General features: G+C 41.6%; 1 protein-coding gene and 7 non-coding genes across 14 annotated transcripts in view; all 8 read left to right on the forward strand.

Annotated features, from left to right (window-relative positions):
• The window catches only part of LOC126087670 (uncharacterized), a 332,855-nt gene that overhangs the window by 262,452 nt on the left and 45,518 nt on the right, over positions 1-24,885 (forward strand). For 2 of the 7 annotated variants that reach the window (XM_049905227.1, XM_049905228.1), the window contains exons 3-10: positions 7,608-7,723; positions 9,520-9,646; positions 12,504-12,635; positions 14,843-14,978; positions 17,401-17,536; positions 18,602-18,739; positions 21,155-21,289; positions 24,009-24,146. The exons of the other annotated variants lie outside the window; for them this stretch is intronic. In XM_049905227.1, the coding sequence (XP_049761184.1) occupies positions 17,514-17,536; positions 18,602-18,739; positions 21,155-21,289; positions 24,009-24,146 (434 nt within the window). In that variant the 5' untranslated portion in view covers positions 7,608-7,723; positions 9,520-9,646; positions 12,504-12,635; positions 14,843-14,978; positions 17,401-17,513. The remainder of the gene's footprint in view (positions 1-7,607; positions 7,724-9,519; positions 9,647-12,503; positions 12,636-14,842; positions 14,979-17,400; positions 17,537-18,601; positions 18,740-21,154; positions 21,290-24,008; positions 24,147-24,885) is intronic. 7 annotated transcript variants of the gene reach the window in all.
• LOC126057398 (small nucleolar RNA SNORD116) lies at positions 7,950-8,041 on the forward strand. The gene has a single exon (XR_007512490.1). It is a non-coding gene; the product is annotated as a small nucleolar RNA SNORD116 (small nucleolar RNA).
• On the forward strand, positions 9,889-9,981 carry LOC126057382 (small nucleolar RNA SNORD116). Its single transcript, XR_007512477.1, has one exon. It is a non-coding gene; the product is annotated as a small nucleolar RNA SNORD116 (small nucleolar RNA).
• LOC126057386 (small nucleolar RNA SNORD116) lies at positions 12,863-12,955 on the forward strand. The gene has a single exon (XR_007512480.1). It is a non-coding gene; the product is annotated as a small nucleolar RNA SNORD116 (small nucleolar RNA).
• On the forward strand, positions 15,217-15,308 carry LOC126057391 (small nucleolar RNA SNORD116). The gene has a single exon (XR_007512485.1). It is a non-coding gene; the product is annotated as a small nucleolar RNA SNORD116 (small nucleolar RNA).
• On the forward strand, positions 18,980-19,071 carry LOC126057390 (small nucleolar RNA SNORD116). The gene has a single exon (XR_007512484.1). It is a non-coding gene; the product is annotated as a small nucleolar RNA SNORD116 (small nucleolar RNA).
• Positions 21,530-21,621, forward strand: LOC126057394 (small nucleolar RNA SNORD116). The gene has a single exon (XR_007512488.1). It is a non-coding gene; the product is annotated as a small nucleolar RNA SNORD116 (small nucleolar RNA).
• LOC126057392 (small nucleolar RNA SNORD116) lies at positions 24,317-24,408 on the forward strand. Its single transcript, XR_007512486.1, has one exon. It is a non-coding gene; the product is annotated as a small nucleolar RNA SNORD116 (small nucleolar RNA).

The following is a 24,885-nucleotide window of genomic DNA, read 5'->3' on the forward strand; positions in this document are numbered from 1 at the left end:
TAAAGGTTGCAAGCGGCCATCTAAGATACATCTCCTGGTTCCATCCCATCCACAGTAGAGGAGAATGAAGAAGAATAGAGTTGAAAGGAAAATATTAGTTCAAAGGACCAGTGGACCACAAGTACTACCACCAGTTCATAAAACAATTTCTTATTAAATTGTTGAATGAGAAACTAATTTGCTCTGTAAAGTTTTACCTAACCAAAACCAAAACCAAACCTGTTTTTGTTGAGTGGATTCTGACTCATAGTGACCCTAACACACAATAGAAAAAAGAAAAAAAAATCTTTTTCTCAGAAATTCACAAATAACAAAGAAGTGTCAAGAGAAATTCATGTTCTTAAAGAAAATGAAAATTCAAATTACTAAAATTCATGGGATCCATTGAAAGCAGTGCTAGAGGAACATTATGGAATTATATGTTTTTTATAAAAATATAAGGATCTAAAATAACAAATTTCTAACTTAGAACACTAGAGGAATAATTTAACCTAAATCAAAAAAGAAAATAAATAATAAAATTTAAACAAAAATGGATTAATGGAATCAAAATCAGAAAAATAGTAGAGAAAATAAATGAAACCAAAAGCAGGTTCTTTGGTAAAAAATAAATACCGTTGATAAACCTTTGGCCAAGCTAACCAAGAATAAAAGAAAACACAAATTTACGGTAGCATAAATGAAATGATCTCATGGGTATTAAAGCATAATAAAGTAATCCTATGAACAACTGTGTACCTAGAAATTTGTTAGATGAAATGGACCAGTTCCTTGAAAGGGATTGCCTGGTGGCCCTGTAAAATATATGTCCACCTGGAACCTTTGAATGTAAACTTTTTTGGCAAAGGGTCCTTGAGATGTAATTAGGTTAAGGGTCTCAAGATAAAATTGTCTTGGATTAGAATGTGCCTTAATTTCAATGATAAGTGTGCTTAGAAGAGAAGAGAATTGGAGAAGACACAGAGATACCGTGGGGAAAGCCATGTGAAGATGGAGATCAAGATTGGCTACAAGCCATGGTATAAGATATGTAATAGAAGATATTCCCTGCTCCTTTCAGCCATGCTCGGGACTGATGGTTCCTTCCAATTCCTCTGTTTTGGAATGGGATTGTCTGTCTAATTCTGTACACAGTTTTGCAATGAGTTGGAACCAACTTGATGGCACCTAACAACAATCTTATGCCTGTCCCACCATTGTGCATCTTTTTGTGTGGCTATAGCAACATTTGTTTATTCATCCATCTGTTGATAGACATTTGGGTTGTTTTCAGTTTGGGGGAGTTACAAATATAGATACTATGAACATTCATGTACAAGTCAATGTATGGACGTAGTTTTCTTTCTCTTGGATAAATACTTTTGAGTGGAATAACTGGATCATATGGTAGGTGTATGTTTAATTTTTTAAGGAATTGCCAAACTGCTTTCAAAAGTGCTTGTACCATTTTATATTCCCTCCCCCCATGAAGTGTATGAGAATTTCCATTTCTCTACATGCTTGTTAAGGGTTGGTATTATCAGTCTTTTAAATTTTAACAATTCCAATAGGTGGCTTTAATTTCCATTTCTCTAATGACTAATGATGTTGAGCACCTTCCTGTGTGCTTATTTGCCATCCATATATCTTTTGTGAAATGCCTATTCAAGTGTTTTGCCCACTTTTTGAGTCATTTGATATTTATCGTTGAGTTTTGAGAATACTCCATATGTACTCTCAAAACTCAACAATATATTATTCGTAAATGTTTTCTTTCAATCTGTGGCTTGACTTTTCATTTTCTTAACATTGTCTTGTCTGTCATAGAGCAAAAATTTTCAATTTTTATGGAGTTTGATTTTTCAACATTTTCCTTTATGGCTTCTGGTTTTGTTGTTATATCTAAGAACTACTTGTTTAGCCCAGAGTCGTGTAGATATTTTCCTAGAAGTTTTATATCTTTATATTTTGGCCTATGGTCCATTTTGAATTTACTATTGTGTATGGGTGGTTTGATGTCCTTTGCACGTAGATGTTCAATTAATCCAGTAATAATCTAATTAAGGAGCCCTGGTGATGCAGTGGTTAAGAGCTTGGCAGCTAACAGAAAGGTCAGCAGTTCGAATCCATCAGCCGCTCCTTGGAATCCCTATGGAGCAGTTCTACTTCACCATATAGGGTCACTATGAGTAGAAATCGACTTGATGGCAGCGGGTTTTTTTATTTAATCCAATTAATCTATTAATCCAAAAGTACCATTTCTCAAAAGACTATCCTTTCTCTATTGAATTGCCTTTGTACTTTGATCAAAAATCAATTGACTATATTCGTCTGGGATCTACCATTGTATTTTTTTTTTGAAGCAGATAACTTGTTTTCTAATTTCAGAGGTCCGAAAAGGGAGAGGAATTTTGCCCAAGGATAGATTTAGATACCTGCTTTAGATAATGACTTTGGGATTTGAGTTGATAATATTCAAATGAGATTTTGGACCTGAAAGTTGATACTGAAATGGGTTGAGAATTCTAGGAATGTTCGTATGGGGTGAATGTGTTTTTAATTTAATTGTGATAAAATATGTATATGTGTAACAAAAATTTTGTCATTTTAACCATTTCAGGTATATAATTCAGTGACCATGTAGTGTTAGTATCATCACTATACATTTCCCAAAATATTATATCACCCCAAACAAAAACTCAATACCCTTTAAGCAATAAATAAATCCCAACCCTCCCTCCCCTGCCCCTGGTAACTATTGCCCCTGGTAAATTTGTCTACATAAGTGGTATCATGCAATATTTTTCCCATCATATCTTACTTGTCTTACTCTGTGTAGTGCTTTTAAGGTTTATCTTTATTGTAGCATGTATCAAAATTTCATTTCTCTTTATGGCAGAATAATATGCCATTGTATGTATGTGCCATGTTTCGCTTACCCATTCGTCTGTGGTAGGCACTTGTGTTGTTTCTGCCTTTTGGCTGTTATAAATAATGCTGCAGTGAACACTGGTATACCTGTATCTGTTTGAGTCCCTACTTCCAAGTCTCTTGGTTATGTACCTAGGAAGGAATTGCTGGGTTATATGGTGATTCTAAGTTTAACTTTTTGAGGAACTGTTAAACTGGTTTCCATAATTGCTCAACCATTATAGAGTCCCCCCAGCAATGCAAGCTGGTCCCAGTTTATCTGCTTGTCAGTTTCAGTTTTCTGCTAATAGTTGTGATCCTGGGTGTGAAGTGGTATCTCATTGTGGTTTTGATTTGCATCATCCAAATGACTAATGACCTTGAATATCTTTTCTCTTTTATCCTTTTGTTTATTATGTGAATTTCTTTCTTTTTTTGAGTACTGTTGTTTTTGGTGAAAATATACGCAGAAAAATCCGCTCTAATTTCACAGTCTCTAGAAAAAAAAATTTGTTTTAGATAGAATGAACAGTGACATTGGTTGCATTCTTCATTTTGTGTCAACATTCTTGTAATTTATGTTATAATTGTTTTACTTGCCGTTACTTAAAATCCCTGCCTCTCAACCTTCTCATCCATGCTTTAAAACATCTATTCACCCTTTAGTCTTATATAAAACTCCAAAACTACACCCCTTGCCATCAAGTTGATTCCGACTCATAGCGACCCTATAGGACAGAGTAGAACTGCCCCATAGAGTTTCCAAGGAGTCCCTGGTAGATTTGAACTGCTGACTCTTTGGTTATCAACCTTAGCTCTTAACCACTACGCCACCAGGGTAATTAAAAAAAAAAAATTCAACATGATACTCAAGGGTGATAATCTTTACTCTTTTGACTAGAGTGTTACTTAATTTTAGATGAGTTGGTGTTAGTTTCAGTTCAAGTTTCAAAGAGCATCTTAGGGCCGTAGTCTCAGGGACAACCCCAGCCTCAGTTGGTGCAGCAAGTCTGTATTCCTTGAGAATTTGAAGCTGTGTTCCATATTTTTCTCCCTTGTTATCAGGATTCATCTGTTGTGTCCCTGATCAGGACATTCATTAGTGGTAGCCGAGCTCCATCTAGGGCTGGTCTCAAGATTTAGGAAGTAGTGGTTCATGGAGACAGTTTGCTGTATAGTCGAGTTAATTTCTGGTTATTGGGTTTCTTTCTTTCTCTTTGACTACAGATGAATAAAGAACAATGGTTGTATCTTAGATGCCTGTTTGTAACCTTTTAAAACCCCAGACAGTATTTAGCATACTCAGAATTAGAGCATAAACTTTAAGAACTATATTTTTCTGATTGTGTTGTTTCTTTTCATATTTTTCTTGGCCATTTGTGTATCTTTGGAGAAATGTCACTTGAACGCCTTTGCCCATTTTTAAATTGAGATGTCTTTTTCTTGAATTATAGGGGTTCTTTATATAATCTGGATATTAAACCCTTATCAGATATATGGTTTCCATATATTCTTAAGTTGTTTCTTTACTTTCTTGATAAAGTCCTTTTCTTTACTCTCTCTGATTTTTTGTGGTCAGCTGGTTTTTGAAAAGGCTGCTATGTCCATTTAATGGGGGAAGCAAGAGTCTAATAAATACCTCTGGAAAAAGTAGATTTCTATATGCAGACTAATGAATCAGGATCAGGGCCTCACGCCATACACAAACAATTTATAATGGATCAAGGACCTTAATGTGGAAAAAAAAATCCACAAAAATCTTGGAAGAAAACAGGGATGTGGCTGTGGAGCCAAGTTTTAAATGAAAGATTATCATATATTATAACAAAAGCACGAGCAGCAAAATGCAGAATTGATCAGTGGGACCTCATAACAATTACTTTTGTTCACTAAAGGATTTTATCAAAGAAGTAAAGAGCCTACAGATTACAAAAAGATGTTTGAAAAGCATGTATGTGAAAGGGTCTAATGGACTCTTTGTATGTGTACGCACACATAGAAACCCGTTGACGTCAAGTCAATTCTAATTCATAGTGAAGCTATATATAAAACTTCTACAACTTAACAACAGATAAACGATTTAATCAAAAACTGGGCAAAGGGCTTGAACAGACATTTCACCAAAGAGGATATTCAGATTGCCAGTAAGCACATTGCTCCCATGATGATGCCCAACATCCTTAGCCATTAGAGAGATGCAAATCAAAACCACAATGAGATATCACTTCACTCCTGCTAGGATGGCTTAGATAAAAATGGTAAATAACAAGTGTTGGCAATGCTGTGGAGAAAACGGAACCATGCATTTCTGGTGGGAACTGAAAATGATATGCAGACACTGTTGAAAACAGTTTGGTGATTCCTCAAAAACTTAAACTTAGAGCTACCATATGACCCTGCAATTCCACTGAAAGGTATATACCCAAGAGACCTGAAAGCAGCAATATGAGCAGGCACATGTACATCAGTGTTCATTGCACCACTATTCGCAATAGCCGGAAGGTGGAAACATCCTATGTGTCCATCAGTGGATGAATGGATAAACAAAATGTGTTGCATATATACAATGGAATATTACTCAAACATAAAGAAAAATGAAGTCATGATAAATGCTATTACATGGATGAACCTCAAAAATCATATGCCCAGTGAAAAAAGTTAATCACTAAAGGACATACTATGTGATCTCACTTACATGAGATAACATGAATAGGGAAATATGCAGAGACCAAAGTTTATTAGTGGTTACCAGGTATAGGGGAGGCAGGAAAAAGGTAGTTTTTGTTCAGTGAGCATTTGTAATTGTTATCACTAAATTGTACATCTGAAAAATGTTGAATTGGCCAATGTTGTGTTATGTGTTTTTACAAAAACATACATAATAAAGTTACAGCAATCAAAATAGTCTGGTATTGGTATAATGATACACATATATACCAGTGGAATACAGTTGACACTCCAGAGATACAAGCACGTCTATAGTAAGCTGATCTTCTAAAGTGGGGAAACATTAGAATCTTTAATATATGGTGCTTGGACAAGTATATTTCCATATACAGAAAATTAAGTTGGTGCCATTCCCTACATTGTGTATGAAAGCTAACTCGAAATGGATCAAAGACCTAAATGTAGAACTTAAAACCATAAATCTCATTGAAGAGTATATAGGGATAAAGTTTTGGGACCTAGTTTTCAAGAATGGATTCTTAGATATGATACTAAAAGCTTGAACAGAAAAAGACAAAATAGATAAGTGGGGTGTCATGAAAATACAAAGCTTTGTTCATCAAAGAATTTTTATCAACAAAGTGAAATGACAACCTACAGACTAGGAGAAATTTTGGGGGCACCATATGTCTGATAAGTGTTTGCAATCCAGAATATCCTACAGCTCGACAATACCAAGACAAAGAACCCAATCAGAAAATGGGCAAAGGACATGAACGGACATTTCATCAAAGAAGATACACAAATGGCCCACAAATACATGAAAAGATGCTTAGTAACATTAGTCGTTAGGGAAATACAAATCAAAAGCACAATAAGATAACGCTTCATGCACACACGAGGGCCATGATTCAAAAAACTGAAGATAACAGGTCTTGGTGAGGAAGTGAAGAAGTAGGAGCCCTTATCCGTTGTTAGTGGGATTATAAAATGATAACAGCTGCTATGGAAAATAAGTGCTTGTTTCTCAAAAAGTTAAACAGAATTATACCATATGATCCAGCAGCTCTACTCCTAGATATGTGCCCAAAAGAATGGAAAGCAGGGACAAAAACAGATATATGTGCACCAGTGTTTATTGCTGCACTATTCACAATAGCCAAAAGGTAGAAATAACCTAAATGTCAACAATAGGTGAAATCCTTTGATGCACAAAAGTTTTTTTTTTTTTTGGATGAAGTCCAGCTTATGTTTTCTTTCATTGTTTCTGCCTGTGATACCATATTTAAGAATCCATTGTTTTGAAAAAAGGGGGGGTCATGAAGTTTTATTCCTGTGGTTTTCTGTCTTATATTTAGTTATTTGATCCCTTTTCAGTTAACATTTATATATGGTATGAGGTGTTGGTCCAAAGTCATTATTTTGAATATGGGGTTCCATTTGTCCTAGCAGTGGCCAGTGTATTCTGCATATGGGATTGGCAGAAATTTTGGGAAACCGGACGGTGGTTTCTAGTGGGTTGAATGATGACCCCCGTTAAAAATATGTTCATCCAGAGCCTCTGAATATGACTTTATATAAAAAATAGGGTCTTTGCAGTGGTAAGTTAGAATGGCTAGATCCTGGATCAGTTTATTTATGACTGCCCCTAGAGTGATAACACTGGTGTTGACGTGCAACCTTGTGGGGGAAAGAATGCATACCAAGAGTTGGGTTGTTTTCATGAAAAGTGACTGTGAGGCCAAAAGTCTCTGATAGTAGGATTGCCAAGTGGTCAGAATTAGCACCTTTATATTAGATGTTCTGGAGGACAATTGCAAAGTTTGGACTATGGAGCTGTACATAATGGGTGCTTTTACGCCACGCAGAGCTCTAAAAGCAGATGTTTATACAACCATGGAAACATGCATATTTCGCATTGATTTACGTACATAAACACCAGAAGATGAGGAGAGGTAGACAGATGCAAGATACACATGCCAGCAGAACAACGGCATCGCACTGTGTACCTGTTAAAGCATTTCTAGCACGCTTGTGTTTATACTCCTCAGGTGGAATTGCCATGGAGTGAATGCCAGTTGGATTGAGAGATTTTTACCATTTGCTACTACATCCAGAGATCACTGTGGCTAAGTGTTCAAAGGAACCTGACACATCACTCAGGGCGGTAAGCGTTTTTTGTCCAAATGTACAGAAATGTTCAGAAGGATTCTATAGGCCTGTAAGGACTATTTCTTGTTTTTACCAACTGAAATACAGAATTCTACATTGGAGTGCGTTAGCCCTCCTCCATGCTCGGGGGTGTGGCTCTGGATGTGCCCTGGTACTGGAGACATTTGAACTCTTGGATTGGCCAAATGCAAAGACTAAGATTGATAGGGTCAAGTGTCTACAAAAAGATGTTGACTCCCAACTAAACATTCTTTGAAAAAGCTAAACGTACTGACTGAAAACACACTACAGTCTGCGTCATTAAACAGAGTGTAGCTTGTGAAATGATTATATGTCCTTAAGTGTATCTTGAGGCTTTTTTGTTTTTTTTTTCTGAGGCCATCATAGCTTTCATATGTGTTTCAACAGGAAATTCAAGATACGGTTACTGGTGACCATAAGGGAATATCTGGCTTCCGTTGGTAGGGCAGTGTCTGCAGACAGCTTTGTTTACTAGATCTCTGTATTCCAGAACAAAGCCTGCTATGTTTGTCTTCAGAGATCATTGCAGAGATCCATTGGCACACAGTTATAAACCATGAATGTTGTAGAGTTTAGAAACATACATTCTTTTATCAGCTTTGACTAGTGGCTGTCTGTAGTTCCAAGTTTAAGATGTTTTTCACAGAAAGTGTGGTATACCCTACACATATGGGACATCGATTTGCCCTATGAAGTCATTTTTCGCAACTTTAGCGGCTCACTGCCGTGGTACAAGTTGGACTTGAACTGCGTCGAATTCCTCTTGGCCGAGGTGGTTTTTCCGTTTCGACATTTTTGTGTGTTCTGTTGATGTGGTATTTTTTGAGTTTCTTGAAATTTCTAGTAATAGCAGGACAATGTATGAGTAACAGATTGGCTATTACATGCCTTCTGTGGCTTCGGTCAGAAAGGTTGTGGGATGGACACTTTAACTCTGAAGGATCTGTAGGTTTCCTACTTGAGTTTCTGTCTCAGAGTTCTTGTGCTTCAAGCAATGTGACGATAGCTCTGAGTAGTCAGTTGTGTGAGTAAGCTTCCTTGGTGGTGGCACCATGGAACCCCAGTGGTTGTATCTTCACTGGAAGTGGAAGGTATTCGAATCCCTGGAATGAATTTATCCCTGATCATTATGCTCGGAAGTGAACATTTCACTGAGGGTTCTCCGTATTCTGGAGAGGGGAGGTTTCCTGTACATGTAAAGAGTCAGTTTGAGTTGGTCTCTTGAGTATGGTCTCTTCAGTCACTCAGCACCAGTCCTTGGCCAGTCACTGATTTGCCTGCCATATTTCATTGCCAGGTCTTTAATTTCTTCTGTTCCTTGGTTGTATTGATAAAAGGCAGCTTATTAATTTTGCACTGCTTCCAGAGTCACAGAGTTGGCACTGGTTTGTGATGTTTTGTGAGGAAGAGTAAATAACTGCAGGCCAGGAGTTTCCATGGAAATTTGTGACCCTGAGCCCAATGGACTCTGGCACTGTGGAAAATCCAGAAACAGTCAGTCAGTAACTTTACGTTTGCAAAGTCACCAATGTTCTGGAGCATGTCTGCAGGGTTTGGGACCAAGGAATTGTCCAGTGGATACTTTCAGACCCCTCCGAAGCTCTTAGCCCAAACAGACATACATGTATAAATTTGGTCATATCTCTGTATATTGGAGAAGAAAAGGGATATAGACAATATCCATATTTGGGAAACTGTTTATTTTTACTTGCTGAGCATGTACCTGTGGAAGCATCTCAACCATGGATACGTTTGCTGTATATGTTTTAGGTGGAGTTGCCTATGGAGAGATGACAACACAGCTCTCAAGATGGTTCCATCGTACCCGGAGATTCAAGGAAGCCCTTGGAATTGGTATGGCCATGAGTCTGAAGAAAACAAGGAGATGGCTCAGGCAGTAAGCATTTTTTGGCCAGTGTTATGGAGATGTTAAAGGGAATTGCATAGCCAGCAAGGCCTATTTCTTGTTTTTCATCAGCTGCCATGCAGAGGTCCACTTGGTGTGTGCATTGGCCCTTTCCCAGTCTCAATGATGTGGTTATTTATGCTCACCAGCACTGGAGACTTCTGAGGGCTCTGGCTGTGCGACTGCTGTACCCTGTAGTAGGCACACAAGGGCATGTGCCTATGAACGTGCATGGATTGATGATGACTGCTATCTAAACATTCCTTGGAAAAGCTGAACAAAATGAGTGAAAACTCATTACCGTCTCACTCATTGAACTGAGGTCCAGCACATTTCACCAAGGCAGGGTAAATGAGTGAGGGACCATTTGTTCATACCCCTGCCAATAAGAAGTGCCTGAACCCTTGCAAGCCTCAGTCTCACGGACAGTTGAAACGTTTTCTCAGGTAGATGTCTAGTTCTAGCAGATTCCCTGGTGGGATGACTGCTCTTGAGTGCAGGGTTGCCAGCACCTGTGTGTTTTGTTCAAGTAGGTAATTGTGGAGGTGGCATAGGAACGGTACTCTTTGCATGGCCGCGTTCTTGCATTTTTGTCCATCATGATAGCCTATTGACTGCCTGTCACTACAGGAAGGGCAACAGGGACCCATCTGTCATACCGAGTCCCCATCAGATCATACCATTAGTTATATATGCTGTGTTGTTCCTTGCGTTGGTGACAGAATTTGATGGTGTTCCAGTAGCATGAATACGAAATTGACATGGGCACTGTACTTACCTCAGGCACCAACATAGTGCAGTCCCACGTTTTCCAGAAATTGACTTGTCCACCTCTTTAGCAAAACCAAACCAAACCCCATGCTATATAGTTGATTCTGACTTATAGCGACCCTATAGAACAGGGGAGAATTGCCTTATAGAGTTTCCAAGGAGCACCTGTTCGAAATGCCGACCTTTTGGTTAGCCGCCGTAGCACTTAACCATTAAGCCACCAGGGTTTCCAGTCTCTTTAGCAAGGGAATCCAAATGCTGTCCTGTTTGATGATCCTGGTCAGGTGAACACAGAGAGTGTAGCTTGTAGTGTGACTGAATGTCCTTTTGGTTCTGATGAGACTTTTTTTTTTTTGAGATTGTCTCATCTGTGCTTCTTGAGGAACTGAAAGGGAATGTCTGGTGGCCATTGGTAGGGTATTTCTGCAGGCTGCTTTTGTTTATGTGGAATCTAAATTTCAGGGAGTTATCATGCTATTACCCTTCATAGGGTATTGAAGAGGTGCATGGGCACAGTGTTGTCAACCACAGTTGTTTTAGGAATTGGAAGCCATATTTGTTTCTCTCCTTTGACTTATGGGCCAGCAAGGTTTCAAGTTTAAGGAGTTTTTCACAGAAAGTCCACTTCACCACACATACTGGACATCAGTTTGAGCATTAGAACTGTTATTTGCAAATCTGAGAGGCTTGATACCATGGTAGAAACACAATAGAGAGTCCCTGATGGAGTAGGAGAAAAATGGGGTGCAGAACTCAAATTCTAGTAAAAAGACCAGACATAATAGTCTGGAGGAATCCCAGAAGATGTGGGACCTCTGTTAACCCAGAACCAATACCCTACTCTTCAGACAAAGATTAGACTGGACTACAAGACATAAAATGATACTCTTGAAGAGTGCTTCTTAGTTCAAGTGGATACATGAGACTAAATGGGCAGCTACTGTCCGGAGGCAAGATGAGAAGGCAAAATGGGATAGGAGCTGGTTTAATGGACACAGGAAATCCGGGGTAGAAAGTACAAGTGTGCCATCACATTATAGAAAGAGCAACTAGGGTCACATAACAATGTGTATATAAATTTTGGTATGAGGAACTAACTTTAGCTGTGAACTTTCACATAAAGCACAAAAAAAAAATTCTAGTAATAGCAGATAATGCATGGATGACAGATTAGATGCTACATGGCTTCTGTTGGTTTGGTCAGAAGGATCCTAGGGTAGTCATTTTGACTCTTGAGGAACTGTGGAAGGTTTCCTCCTTGAGTTTCTGTGTCAGGGTCCTTGTGCTCCAGACAACATGATGATAGTTCTGAGTAGTCATTTGTGTGATAAAGTTTCCTGGGCAGTGACAGCATTCATGCTGAGTTGTCGTGACTGTGCATTGCAAGTGGTTAGGTCTTTGAATCTTTAGGAGGGATTTATCGTGGACCATTGTGTATTGGAAGTGACCAAGTTAATAAGAGTTCTCTGTTGTACTGGAGATGGGAGGTTTTGTGTAGTTGTAATGAGGCCGCCCATGGTTTGTGTCAGTTTTGGCCTCTTTGTCATGCAGCATGGCTCTGTTTGGGCCAGTGTCTCAGAGTTGCCATATTTTATCATTGGTTTTTTTTTTGCGGGGGGGGGGGGTTTATAGACCAAAGGCAGTTCATACGCCATGCTTGCAGAGTCGTACTGTTTGGATTTGTTCGCAGCATTTTTCGAGGATGAGTGCATATCCGGAGGCCAGGAATTTCTTTGGAAATTTGTACCCGAACGGTGAAAGGGCTCATGCACTGTGTGAAATTGAGAAGTGGTCAGAGGCGGCAACTTCATGTTTGCAGGCTTTGAAGTTCTGGAGCATTTGTGCAGGGATGGGACCAAAGAATTGTGCAGAGTGGACACATTTATACCCCTCACCATGAATCTCTCAGGCACACGAAGACACATATGTTAAATTTGGTCATACCCACATAAATACCAGAAGGGAAGAAAATGGAAAAGCCTGATATTGACATATGAGAAAGTGTTTATTTGTGCTTGTTACGCATGTAACCTTGAAAGCATCTCAAACCAGCCTATGTTTGCACTTCACTTTTCAGGTGGAGTTGCCATGGAGATAGTACAACATGGATCCCAAGATGTTTCCTTTGTTCCATCTTACCATAGATGCAAGGGAATTCTTGGAATTGGTACAGCCACACATTCTAAAGTAATCAGAGATGACTCACGTGGTAAGCTAAGGGAGATGATCAGGAGAATTTTATTTTTGGCAATGCCTATTTCTCTTTCTTCATCAAATGACATGCAGAGGTCCACTTTGTGTGCACACTGGACCTTTTCCAGTCTCAGTGGTATGGCTCTGTATGTTTGCCATTGCTGGAGACTTTTGAGGTCTTTGGCTATACAACTGCTCTACCATGCAGTAGGCTCATGAGGACATGTACCTATGAATGTGCATGGATCAATGATAACTCCCACCTAAACATTCATTGGAAAAGCTGAACAAAATGAGTGAAAACTCACTACTGTCTCACTCATTGAACTGAGGTCCAGCACATTGCATCAAAGCAGGGTAAAGGAGTGAGGGGCCATTTGGTTATACACCTGCCAGAAAGAAGTGCCTCAACCTTCGGAAGCCTCAATCTCATGGGCAGTGGAAATGTTTTCTGAGGTAGATGTCCAGGACTAGCAAATTCCCTGGTGGAATGGTTGCTCTTGAGTGCAAGGTTGCCAGCACCTGTGTGTTTTGTTTCAGTTGGTCATTCTGGTGGTGGCATATGAATGGTTTTCCCTCATGTGGCTGCATTTTTGCATTTTTGTCCATCAGGTTAGCCCGTTGACTGCATGTCACTACATGAAGGGTAACGGGGACCCATCCGTCATGCCGAGTACCCGTTAGGTCGATTAGTCATACACGTTTTGTTGTTTCCTGGTTTGGTAAAAGAATTTGACTGCCAGTGGTGTTCCAGTAGCATGAACAGGAAATCAAGATGGGAGGTTATCCATACTCGCTTCAAGCACCAACACAGTGCAGCCCTGTTAAGTTTTCCAGAAATTGACTTGTCCATCTCTTCTGCAGGGGAATCCAAATGCTCTCCTGATTGATAACCCTGGTCAGGTGAACATGGAGAGTATAGCTTGTGATGTGATTGTATGTCCACTTGTGTATCACGAGCTTATTTTGCATTTTGGGGGCTGTCCCACTTGTACTGTTTGGGGAACTGAATGTATGGTGAGTGGTGGCCGAAAGGGAGTGTCTGGAGGCCATTGGTAAGGTATTTTTGCAGTCAGCTTTTGTTTATCTGGTGTCTGTATTCCAGTGAGTAACTGTGCTATTACGTGTCTTCAGAAGTCACTGAAGAAATGCATGGGCAGAGTGTTGCCAACCATGGATGTTTTAGTTTGGAACCAATATTTGTTTCTCTCTTTTGACTTGTGGCCCACTGAGGTTTCAAGTTTAAGGACTTTTTCAAAGTCCACTTCTTCACACATGTCAATGTCAGTTTGAGCAATAGAGCCGTTCTTTGCAAGTCCGAGAGGCTTACTGCCATGGTAGAAATTACACTTAAACTACATCAGAGTCCTTTATTTGAGTGTGTTTTTTTTTTTTTTCCAGTTTTGGCATTTTTGTGTGTTCTGTTGATGGGGTATTTTATGAATTTCTTCAACATTATAGTATAGCAGATAATGTCCGTGTGACAGATTGGATGCTACATGGGTTCCACAGGTTAGATCAGGAGGATCCTGGAATAGTCGTTCCAACTCTTGAGGACCCGTAGACAGTTTCCTCCTTGAGTTTCTCTGTAAGGGTGCTTGTGCTCCAGACAGAATGGTGAGAGCTCTGAATAGTCAGTTGTGTGAGAACTTTTCTTCAGCGGTGACAGCAGTGAAGCCCAGTGGTTGTGGCCGTGAGTTGCAAGTGATAAGGTCTTTGAACCTCTGGGAGGGATTTATTACAGACCATTGTTTATTGGAAGTGACAGAGTTAATGAGAGTTGTCTATTGTCCTTGAGATGGGTGGTTTTGTGTAGTTTTAATAAGGCAGCCCATGGTTTGTGTCAGTTTTGGCCTGTTTGTCATGCAGCTTTGTCACTGGGCTTTCTCACCTGTGCTTCTTGGAGAACTTGAGGTTTGGTGAGTGGTGCCCCGGAGAGAATGTCTGGTGACCATTCTACTGAATTTCTGCATTTAGGTCCTGTTTACCTGCAGTCTATATTCTAGTGAATAAGTGTGTTATTATGTGTCTTCAGAGGGCATTAAAATGATGCATGGGCACAGTGTCGTCAACCATGGATGATTAAGTCTCCAGGAGGCACAGAGAACATGATGCCAAAGTATTGTTATATCATGTCCTTTTCATTGTCCTTTGTGATTTTTACCTGTGTTGTCCTTCTGTATGGACTTCACAGGTGCCTCTCTTTCCTCTTACATTTTTCAGGTGGAGTTTTTCTGCAGTGAAAGCCAAGTGCATTGACGGAAATTCCAGGTTACGTTTCAGTCCAGCAGAGGGGAAGGGATCACTAAACTAATGGTGGCCTTTCATCTGAATGCAGGCGTTGAATCACCCAGGGCAGGTCAGTATATTTGTGCCATACCAGACCGGTATTCTCACGAGGGTTCCATAGGCCCTCAGTGACCTATTTCTTCTCATGTCGTTAATGGCATGTGGAGTTTATCCTCTTGGGTAGATTGGCTCCTCCCTTCACTCAGTGCCTTGACCCCAGAGCTCCATTGCTGATGGTCTTTTGAGTTCTTCAGTTGACCAAAAGGACATACCACATCTTGGACAATCCAGAGGCTATGAATGTGCTTGGATTGTTTATGACTTCCACACGTACATTCCTTGGAAATCTGAACAAAATGAGTGAGAAACCCCTACTGTCTCTCTTAGCAACCTGAGGTCCAGCATACTGTCTGATTCTGGCCAATACAGGAGTCAAGGACAGCATCCATTGGCTCCTCCTCGTGGCCCCACATTAGACCAGAACTTCTTGAAGTGCCCAGATTTGTGCACAGGGCAGAATCCAGCTGTACAGACCTCACTGGGTAGCAGCTTCCCTGGCAGGTTGGCTCCACTTTGAGGGTAAGCTAGCCAACACGTGTCCAGGTTGAATGAGTACATGAGTGAGTGACCAAGTGGAGTTGGCCCTGTGATCCCGCAGCATGGTCTCCGCTGGCATTTTTTTGCTGTTGTTCAGGCACACCCTCTAAGTGCCAGTACCTACTACAAGGAAAGAGAGCCTCATAGGCTATGCTTAGACTCTCATGTCACGCAATTAGCAAGATCTTTTGGCGTTGTTTTATTGTGTAAGACATGTATCAGTCGGGATGTATAGAATGAAAAACAGTGTGTGATGGTCATTTAGCTACATTCATTTCATGCAAGAACCGGTCCACTCACATGGTTTTGAATCGTTGTCTTGTCTATGCTATGGCAACATGCTTTGGCTACTGTTGGCCATGGGAGGAAAGAAACAGGGAGAATTGCTCATAAAATGTATAAGTGTGCAAAAGTGTGTTTGGCAGAGGATTTTTTTCCTAAGGTTGGCCTAGGTGTTTCTGTGCTTTTCAATTTGGAAATGAGGAGTTTGAGATAAAGTTCCTGGAAGGGACTGTGCCGATATGTATGGGTGGGTGTATTTTGTCCTCTGATCTTTAATGACCTAGTGTGTATATTCCTAAGTTGGTAGCTTGCTGTTTGTCTTTATGGAGCTTTGAAAAGATCCATTGGCATACGCTTGCCTTCCATAATTAAAGCCTAACTGGAATCATTCATTTGTGTCTATGTTTTGGCCATTCTCCCTCCATGGATCTTTGGGGCAGGTGTTTTTCGAGGATACCCTGTTGCAACCCCTGACACAGTGAATATATGACTTTGTATCAGTGCACTTAGTCCTGAAAGTCAGGGCAATGATTTGTGTAGTGTCTGGGCAATTCACTGGCAAGGGAAGCATTATACCTTACCTTCGTCAGAATCGTCTCAGTTGTGGATGTCATTCATCTCATTGGTTTCCGATGTTACTGCGATTTAAGCAGTTCAGTTGTTAGAGGAATAATAGATGAGAAGTTGATGCCTGGCTATTTCAGATATGGGAGTTTAGGATACTCTTGACTTTTCTCCTTTTGGCTCTGGGATTGTACGTTGCAAGGAACTGAAACTTGAGGTTAGACTGAAACGTGGTTGTGTGGGATGCAGGGAGGTGATACCTTTGTGTGGTGAGGTGAGTGGTGAAGTGTCCTGAGCCGCCACAGCATTGAAGCTCAGAGAATGTGAAAAGGCAAGTAACGTGGGAACGGTCGCAGCTTCCTGTTGGAGCCTTGAGCCACCTGTATGGTGCCTACCCATTGAGCTCTCGGCTGAGGATTGAACCTGGGCCTAGGGAGGCACTTTTTATTAGGTATGGTGAGAAAGTAGCATGTTTGAATCGGGGTTGCTCTTGTAAGCCTGGCAGCTTCTGCATCTTGTCCTATTTGCCAAAGATGCCACGTGTTATCAGTGTCTGTATTCTTGGGCGCTCGTAAGTGTTTGCCTGGGGGAGGTTCAGTTCTGATGTCTTCCAAAGATACAACACAGGTGTTGCTGTCAAACTCCTTTCAAGGTAGAAGGTAGAGAAAGAGGTGGGATGCTTTCAAAGAAAGCCATTTATCCAGGGCACAAGGCATCTTTTAGCATCCACAAGTCATCAAGATGGATACGTTTATGTAGCAGCTCATTGCCCTTCACGTGTACACATGCTTAGTTTTTGACCTAATGATTGTCCCCAGTGGATCCTTGGTACCATGTTATGTAGCTCGCTAAATCCACACGTGTGCGGAAGCACACATACATATGTGTATGATGTCACTCGTACATACATGCATGCCTCCATCCGTGTTGAAAGTTAATGAAGTATAGCCACAGGCTAGCCCTCAGAAATCTAATAGCCTTGTGATTGTTGCCTGTGTGATCCCTGCGTATGGATCATGAGTAACTCTCTTTCCTCTTACATTTTTCAGATGGAGTTTTTCTAGAATGAAAGCCAAGTAGATAGAAAAAAATTCCAGGTTGTATTTCAGTCTCATAGAGGGGAGAGAGTCACTGGACTAATGGTGATGTGAGGTCTGAATACATGCCTTGGATCACCCAGTTCAGGTCAGTATATTTGTGCCATAACAGACTGGTATTTTCACTAGGTTTACATTGGACTGAAGTGATCTATTTCTCCTCGTGTCATTAAGGGCATGTGGAGTTTTCACCTTTTGAGTGGATTGTTTCTGTTTGCTCAGTGCCTGGGCCCCAGAGCTCCAAGTTGCTTGTGGACATTTGAGTTCTTCGGTTGCAGTTATTCAAGTTTAGGATAATCTTGGCTTTTCTCCTTTTGGCTCTGGGATTGTACGCTGCAAGGAATTGGAATTTGAAGTTAGACTGAAAGGTGGTTGTGTGGCCTGCATGGAGGTGATACCTCTGTATGGTGAGGTGAGTGGTGAAGTGTCCGGTACTGCCACAACATTGAAGCTCAAAGAATGTGGGAACGGGCCCAATTCCCTGATGGAGACTTGAGCGCCCAGTAATGTGCCTGCCCGTTGAGCTCTCAGCTGAGGATTGCACTGGGGCCTAGGTAGGGAATTTTTATTAGTTATGATGAGCAAGTGGCAGATTTGAGTCAGGGTTGATCTTGTAAGCCTGGAAGCTTCTGCTTCTTGTCCTGTTTGCTAGAGCTGCCACATTTTATCACAGTGTGTATATTCTGGGTGCTTTTTAGTGTCAGTTCCGATGTTTTCCACAGATAGAGTTAGCACTGTCAAACTCGTTTTCAGGTAGAAGGTAGAGAAAGAGGTGGGGTGCTTTCAAAGAAAGCCATTTATCCAGGGCACAAGGCACCTTTTACCATTCACAAGGGGTCAAGATCGGAACATTTATGTAGCAGCTCATTGTCCTTCAGGTGTATGCGTGCTAAGTATTTGAATGGGTGATTGTCCCCAACAGATCACTGGCACCGTGTTACCGAGCTCTCTAAATACATACTCGTGCATAAGCACACATACATATGTATACGATGTCATGCATACATGCATGCATGCCTCTATCGACATTCAAAGTCAATGAGGTATAGCCTCTAGTTTTTCCACCGGGAAACCACTGGCTTTGTGATCATTGCCTGTGTGTTCCCTGCATGTGCATCTCATCAGTGCCTCTCTTCCCTCTTACATTTTTTAGTTGGAATTTTTCTGGAATGAAAGCCAAGTGGATTGAAGGAAATTCCAGGTTCCGTTTCATCCTCCCAGAGGAGAGAGATTGTCACTGGAGTGATGGTGACGTCGGGTCTGAATACATACACTGGATCACCCAGCTCAGGTTAGTATATTTGTGCTGGAACAGACCGGTATTGCCAGTAGAATTCCATATCTGCTAAGTGACCTATTTCTTCTCATGTCATTAATGGCATGCAGAGTTTCACCTCTTGAGTGGATTGGCTCCTCTGTTCACTCAGTGCCTTGGCCTTGGAGCTCCATGTTGCTGGCAGTCTTTTGAGCTCATCGATTGACCAAAAGGACAAACTACACCTTGAACAATCCAGTGGCTATGAGTGTACTTCGATCGATGATGACTTCCGCATATACATTCCTTGGAAATCTGAACAAAATGAGTGAAAAACTCCTACTGTCTCACTCATCGACCTGAGGTTCACTACATTGTCTGATTCTGGCCAATACATCAGTGAGGGATAACGTTCATTGGCTCCCCTTCATGGCGCCACACTCTGCCAGAACTTCTGCAAGTGCCCAGATTTGTGCACGGGGCAACATCCAGTCCTGCACACCTCATTGGGTACCAGATTCCCTGGTGCATTGACCAACTTCGAGGGTATGCGAGCCCACATGGGTGCAGGTCGAATGAGCATACGAGTGAGTGAATTGGTCATGTAGGCCTGGTGATCCCACGCTGTACTCTTCTGGCTTTTTTTGTCCTTCAGGCATACCCTCTAAATGCCCATCCCTACTACAAGGAAAGAGCCTCAGAGGCTATGATTAGAGTCTCATCATGCAATTAGCAAGATCTTTTGGTGTTTTTTTTTTTTATTGTGTGAGTGTGTGGGTGTCATTCCGGATGTATGGAATGAAAAACAGTGTGTGATGGCCATGTAGCTACATTCGTTTCACACAAGAACCAATTCAGTTACATGGTTTCGAATCATGGACTGTCTGTGCTATGGCCACATGCTTTGGCGACTGTTGGCCATGGGAAGAAGAGGGAGAATTGCTCGTAAACTGTTAATGTGTCCTGCTGCGTCTTTCACAGAGGTTTTTTTTCTGAGCTTGGCCAAAGTGTTTCTGTGGTTTCCAGTTTAGAAGTGAGGAATTTGAGATACAGATTCTGGAAGGGAGTGTTCAGATGTGCACGGGTCAGTGTAGTTTGGCTTCTGTCGTTTAATGACCTACTGTGTATATTCCTGAGTTGTCTGCTTGCTGCTTTTCTTTACAGAGCATTGAAGAGGTCCATTGGCTTATGCTCCCTCCTATCATTAAAGTCCAACCAGAAACATTCATTCATGTCTTCAGTTTGTGCATTCTCTCTCCGTAGTTCCTTGGGACAGGTGTTTTTCACAGAAGCCATATCTCACCCCCAGGCACAGTGAGTATATGACTTGGCATTAGTGTGCTTAGTCCTGGAAGTCAGGGCAGTGAGCCCTGTTAGTGTCTGGGGAGTTCACTGGCAGGGGAAGCATTGTACCTTACCTTCATCATAATCCTCTCAGTCGTGTGTATCATTTATTACATTGGTTCTAGTGTCTCCGTGGTTGAAACAGTACAGGTGTTTGACTAGCAATAGACGATATGTTAACGTCTGGCTGTTTCAGTTATGCAAGGTCAGGATGATCTTCATATTCTTCCTTTTGGTTCTGGGATCGTACATCGCAAGGAACTGGAACTTGAGGTTAGACTGAAGGGTGGTTGTGTGGTGTGCATGGAGGTGATACCTTTGTGTGGTGATGTGAGCGGTGGAGGGTACTGCACTGCCATAGCGTTGAAGTTCAAAGAATGTGAAAAGGCAAGTAAAGAGGGAATTGCCCAACTCCCTGTTGGAGACCTTAGCCCCCAATATTGTGCCCACTCATCGAGCTCTCGGCTGAGGATTGTTCCTGCGCCTAGATAGGCATTTTTTATTAGCTATGGTGAGCAAGTAGGAAGATAAAATCAGGGTTGACCTTGTAAGCCTGGCAGCTTCTGCTGCTTATCTTATTTGCTAGAGGTGCTGCATTTTATCCAAGTATATTTATTCTCAGGTGCTTGTCAGTGTCTGTCCAGGGGCAGTTCAGTTCTGATGTCTTCCAAAGCTATAACATAGGTGTCACTGTCAAACTCATTTTCAGGTAGAAGGCTGAGAAAGATGCAGGGTACTTTCAAAGAAAGTCATTTATCCAGGGCACAGGGCACTTTTTAATATCCACAAGTGGTCAAGACGGGTACATTCATGTAGCAGCTCATTGCCCTTCAGGTGTATGCGTGCTGAGTTTTGGACCAGATGATTGCCCGCAGCGGATCTTTGTTAATGTGTTATGTAGCTCTCTAAATACATGCATGTGCACAAGCACACATACATATGTATATGATGTCACTCAAAGAAACATGCATGCTTCCATCCATATTCAGTCAATGAGACATAGCTGCAGGCTGTCCCACTGGAAATCCAATGGCCTTGTGGTTGTTGCCTGTGTTGTACCTGCACATGGATCTCATGAATTCCTCTCTTTCCTCTTATGTTTTCAAGATGGAGTTTTTCTGGAATGAAAGCCGAGTGGATTGAAGGAATTCCAGGTTGCATTTCAGTCCCCCAGAGGGGAGAGATTCTCTGGACTAATGGAGGCGTTGGTTCCGAATGCATCCGTTGGGTCGCACAGGGCAGGTTAGTATATTTGTTCCACAACAGATCAGTATTCTCACTAGGATTCCATAGGCCTGAAGTGACATATTTCTTCTCATGTCATTAATGGCCCGTGCAGTTTCACCTCTTGAGTGGATTGGCTCTTTTGTTCTCTCAGTGCCTTGGCCTTGGAGTTCCATATTGCTCGTGGTCTTTTGAGTCCTTTGGCTGACCAAAAGGACAGACTACACCTTGAGCAATCCAGTAGTTATGAATGTTTTTGAATTGACGATGACTTCCACATATACATTCCTTGGGAATCTGAACAAAACTAGTGAAAAACCTGTATTGTCTAGCTCATTGACCTGTGGTCCAGTACATTGATTCTGGCTAACACATGAGTGAGGAACAACATCCACTGGCTCCCTTTCGTGGCCCCACACTCCTCCAGTACTTCTGGAAGTGCCCAGATTTGCGCACAGGGCGATATCCAGTCCTATAGATCTTTTTGGGTACCAGATTCCCTGGTGGTTTGGCTCACTTTGTGGGTAAGCTAGGCAACACCAGTATAGGTTGAATGAGCACACAAGTGTGTGTCCAGATGGCATAGGCCCAGTGTCATGGTTGAATTATGTCCCCTAAAACTGTGTGTATTAACTTGGTTAGCTATGATTCCCAGTATTCTGTGGTTGTCCTCCATTCTGTGATTTTAATTAGGGTGGGATTATAACACCCTTACTAGATCACATCCCTGATCCCATGCAAAGGGAGTTTCGCTGGGGTGTGGTCTGCACCACCTTTGGTTTCTCAAGAGATAAAAGGAAAGGGAAGTAAGCAGAGAGTTGGGGTCTTCATACCACCAAGAAAGCAGTGCTGGAATCAGAGCGCTTCCTTTGGACTCAGGGTCTCTGCCTGGAGAAGCTCCTATTCTGGGGGTGGACTAATGGGAAGGCCCACAGAGTGAAGGAGCCTTCCCCTGGAGTTGATGCCCTGAATTTGGACTTTTAGTCTACTTAACTGCGAAGAAATAAACTTCTCTTTGTTAAAGTCATCCATTTGTGGTATTTCTATTATAGCAGCACTAGTTAACCAAGACACCCAGTTATCCCTCAGCATGGTCTCTGCTGGCATTTTCTTTTTTTGTCCTTTGTGCATACCCTCTAACTGCCAGTCCCTACTACAAGGAAAGAAAGCCTCATAAGCTACGTTTAGAGTCTCATGTCACAAAATTAGCAAGATCTTTTGGCATTTTTTTAATGTGTGAATAAAACTTGTCAGTCAGGTTGTGTAGAATGAAAAACAGCATGTGATGGTCATGTACCTACACTCATTGCAGTCTGGAACTAATCCAGTCACATGGGTTCAAATTACTGCATTGTCTATGCTACTGCAACATGCCTCCTTGGCTGTTGGCCATTGGAAGAATGAAGGAGAATTGCCATCAAGTTCCATTAAGTGTCCTACAGTGTGTTTGGCAGAGAATTTTTTTCCTAACAGTGGTCTAGGTGTTTCTGTGCTTTTCAGTTTGGAAGTAAGGAGTCTGAGTTACAGTTCCTGGAAGGGAATGTGCAGATGTGTACCAGTGGGTGTAGTTTGGCCTCCGATCTTTAATGACCTATTATGTATATTCCCAAGTTGTGAGCTTTGTGTTTGTCTTTATGGAGCCTTGAAAAGATCCATTGGCATATGCTTACCTTCCATCATTAAAGTCCAACTGGAAACGTTAATTTGTGTTGCTAGTTTGCCCATTCTGCATCTGTGGATTTCGGGGCAGGTTTTTTTTTTTTTTTTTTTGCAGATCCCCTATCTCACACCCTGGCACAGGGAATATATGGTTTGGTAACATTGTTCTTAGTCCTGGAAGTCAGGGTAATGAGCCTTATAGTGCCTGGGCAATTCACTGGTAGGGGAAACATTGTACCTAACCCTCATCGGAATCATCTCAGTTGTGGATATCATTCGTCTCATTGGTTTCCGGTGTCTTTTAGATTGAAGCAGCTCAGTAGTTTCAGGAGTGATATGCTGATGTCTAGCTGTTTCAGTTACACAAGTTTAGGATCATCTTGGCTTTTCCCCTTTTGGCTTTGGGATTGTGCGTCACGAGGAATTGGAATTTGAAGTCAGACTGCAGGATGGTTGTATGGCCTCCCTTCGTGTGGTCAGGTCAGTGGTAACATTTCTGTGCTGCCACAGCATTAAAGTTCAAAGAATGTGAACAGGTAGGTAAAATGGGAATGGGCCCAACTCCCTGATGGAGAGTTGAGCCTCCAATACTGTGCCTACTAATTGAGCTCTTGGCTGAGGATTTTGCCTCTGTAGATAGGGCATTTTTTATTAATATGATGCGCAGTTGGCCAATTTGAATCAGGGTTGACCTTGTAAGCCTGGCAGCTTTTGCATCTTGTCCTATTTGCCAGGGGTGCTGCATATTATTGCAGTGTCTATATTCTGGGTTGCTCGTAAGAGTCTTATCAAGGGCAGTTCAGTTCTGATGTCTTTCAAAGATACAACGTAGGTGTCACTGTCAAACTCATTTTAAGGTAGAAATTAGAGAAGGAGGCGGGGTGCGCAACTTCTAAATACACTTGTGTGCACAAGCACACCTACATATGTGTATGATGTCACTGATACGTACACACATGCCTCCATCCATACTAAGCGCTAATGAAGTATAGCTGCAGGCTATCCCTCATGACTGTTGCCTGTAATGTACCTGCATATGAATCTCATAAGTGCCTGTCTTTCCTCTTACTTTTTTTAGATGGAGATTTTCTGGAATGAAAGCCAAGTGGATTAAAGGAAATTCCAGATTGTATTTCAGTCCTACAGAGTGGAGAGAGAGTCATTGGACTAATGGTGGTATTGGGTCTGAACACAGGCATTGGATCGCCGAGAGCAGGTCAGTATATTCGTGGTGTAATGGACCAGAATTCTCAAGTGGATTCAGTAGACCCACAGTGACCTGTTCCTTCTCATACGCTAAAGGCATGCAGAGTTTCATGTCTTGAGTGGATTGACTCCTGTGTTCGTTCAGTGCCTTGGCCCAATTCAGTGGTTAAGAATGTACTTAGATCAATGATGAAATCCATATATACATTCCTCGGAAATCTGAACAAAATGAGTGAAAAACCCCTACCGTCTTGCTCGTCGACCTGAGGTCCACATTGTCTTATACTGGCCAATACATGAATGAGGGACAACATTCATTGGCTCCCCTTTGTGGCTCCACATTCTGCCAGAACTTCTGGAAGTTCCCAGTTTTGCACATAGGACGACATCTAGTCCTACACCTCATTGAGTAGCAGATTCCCTGGTGGATTGGCCCCCCTTTGAGGGCAAGGTAGCCCACACGTGTACAGGTGGAATGAGCAAATGAGTGAGTGAGCAGGCAGCATAGGTCCCATGATCCTGCAGCATGGTGTCTGTTGGCTTTTTTTTTTCTGTCCTTCAGGCATATCCTCTAGGTGCTAGTTCCTACTATGAGGAAAGAGGGCCTTATAGGCAATGCTTAGAGTCTCATGTCATTCAATGAGGATGATCTTTTGACGTTTATTTATTGTGCAAGTAGAATGAAAAACAATATGTGATGGTCATGTAGCTGTATTCATTTCACCGAAGAACCAATCCAGTCACATGGT

The sequence above is a fragment of the Elephas maximus genome, chromosome 13 (assembly GCF_024166365.1).
Source record: "Elephas maximus indicus isolate mEleMax1 chromosome 13, mEleMax1 primary haplotype, whole genome shotgun sequence".
NCBI classification, from domain to species: domain Eukaryota; kingdom Metazoa; phylum Chordata; class Mammalia; order Proboscidea; family Elephantidae; genus Elephas; species Elephas maximus.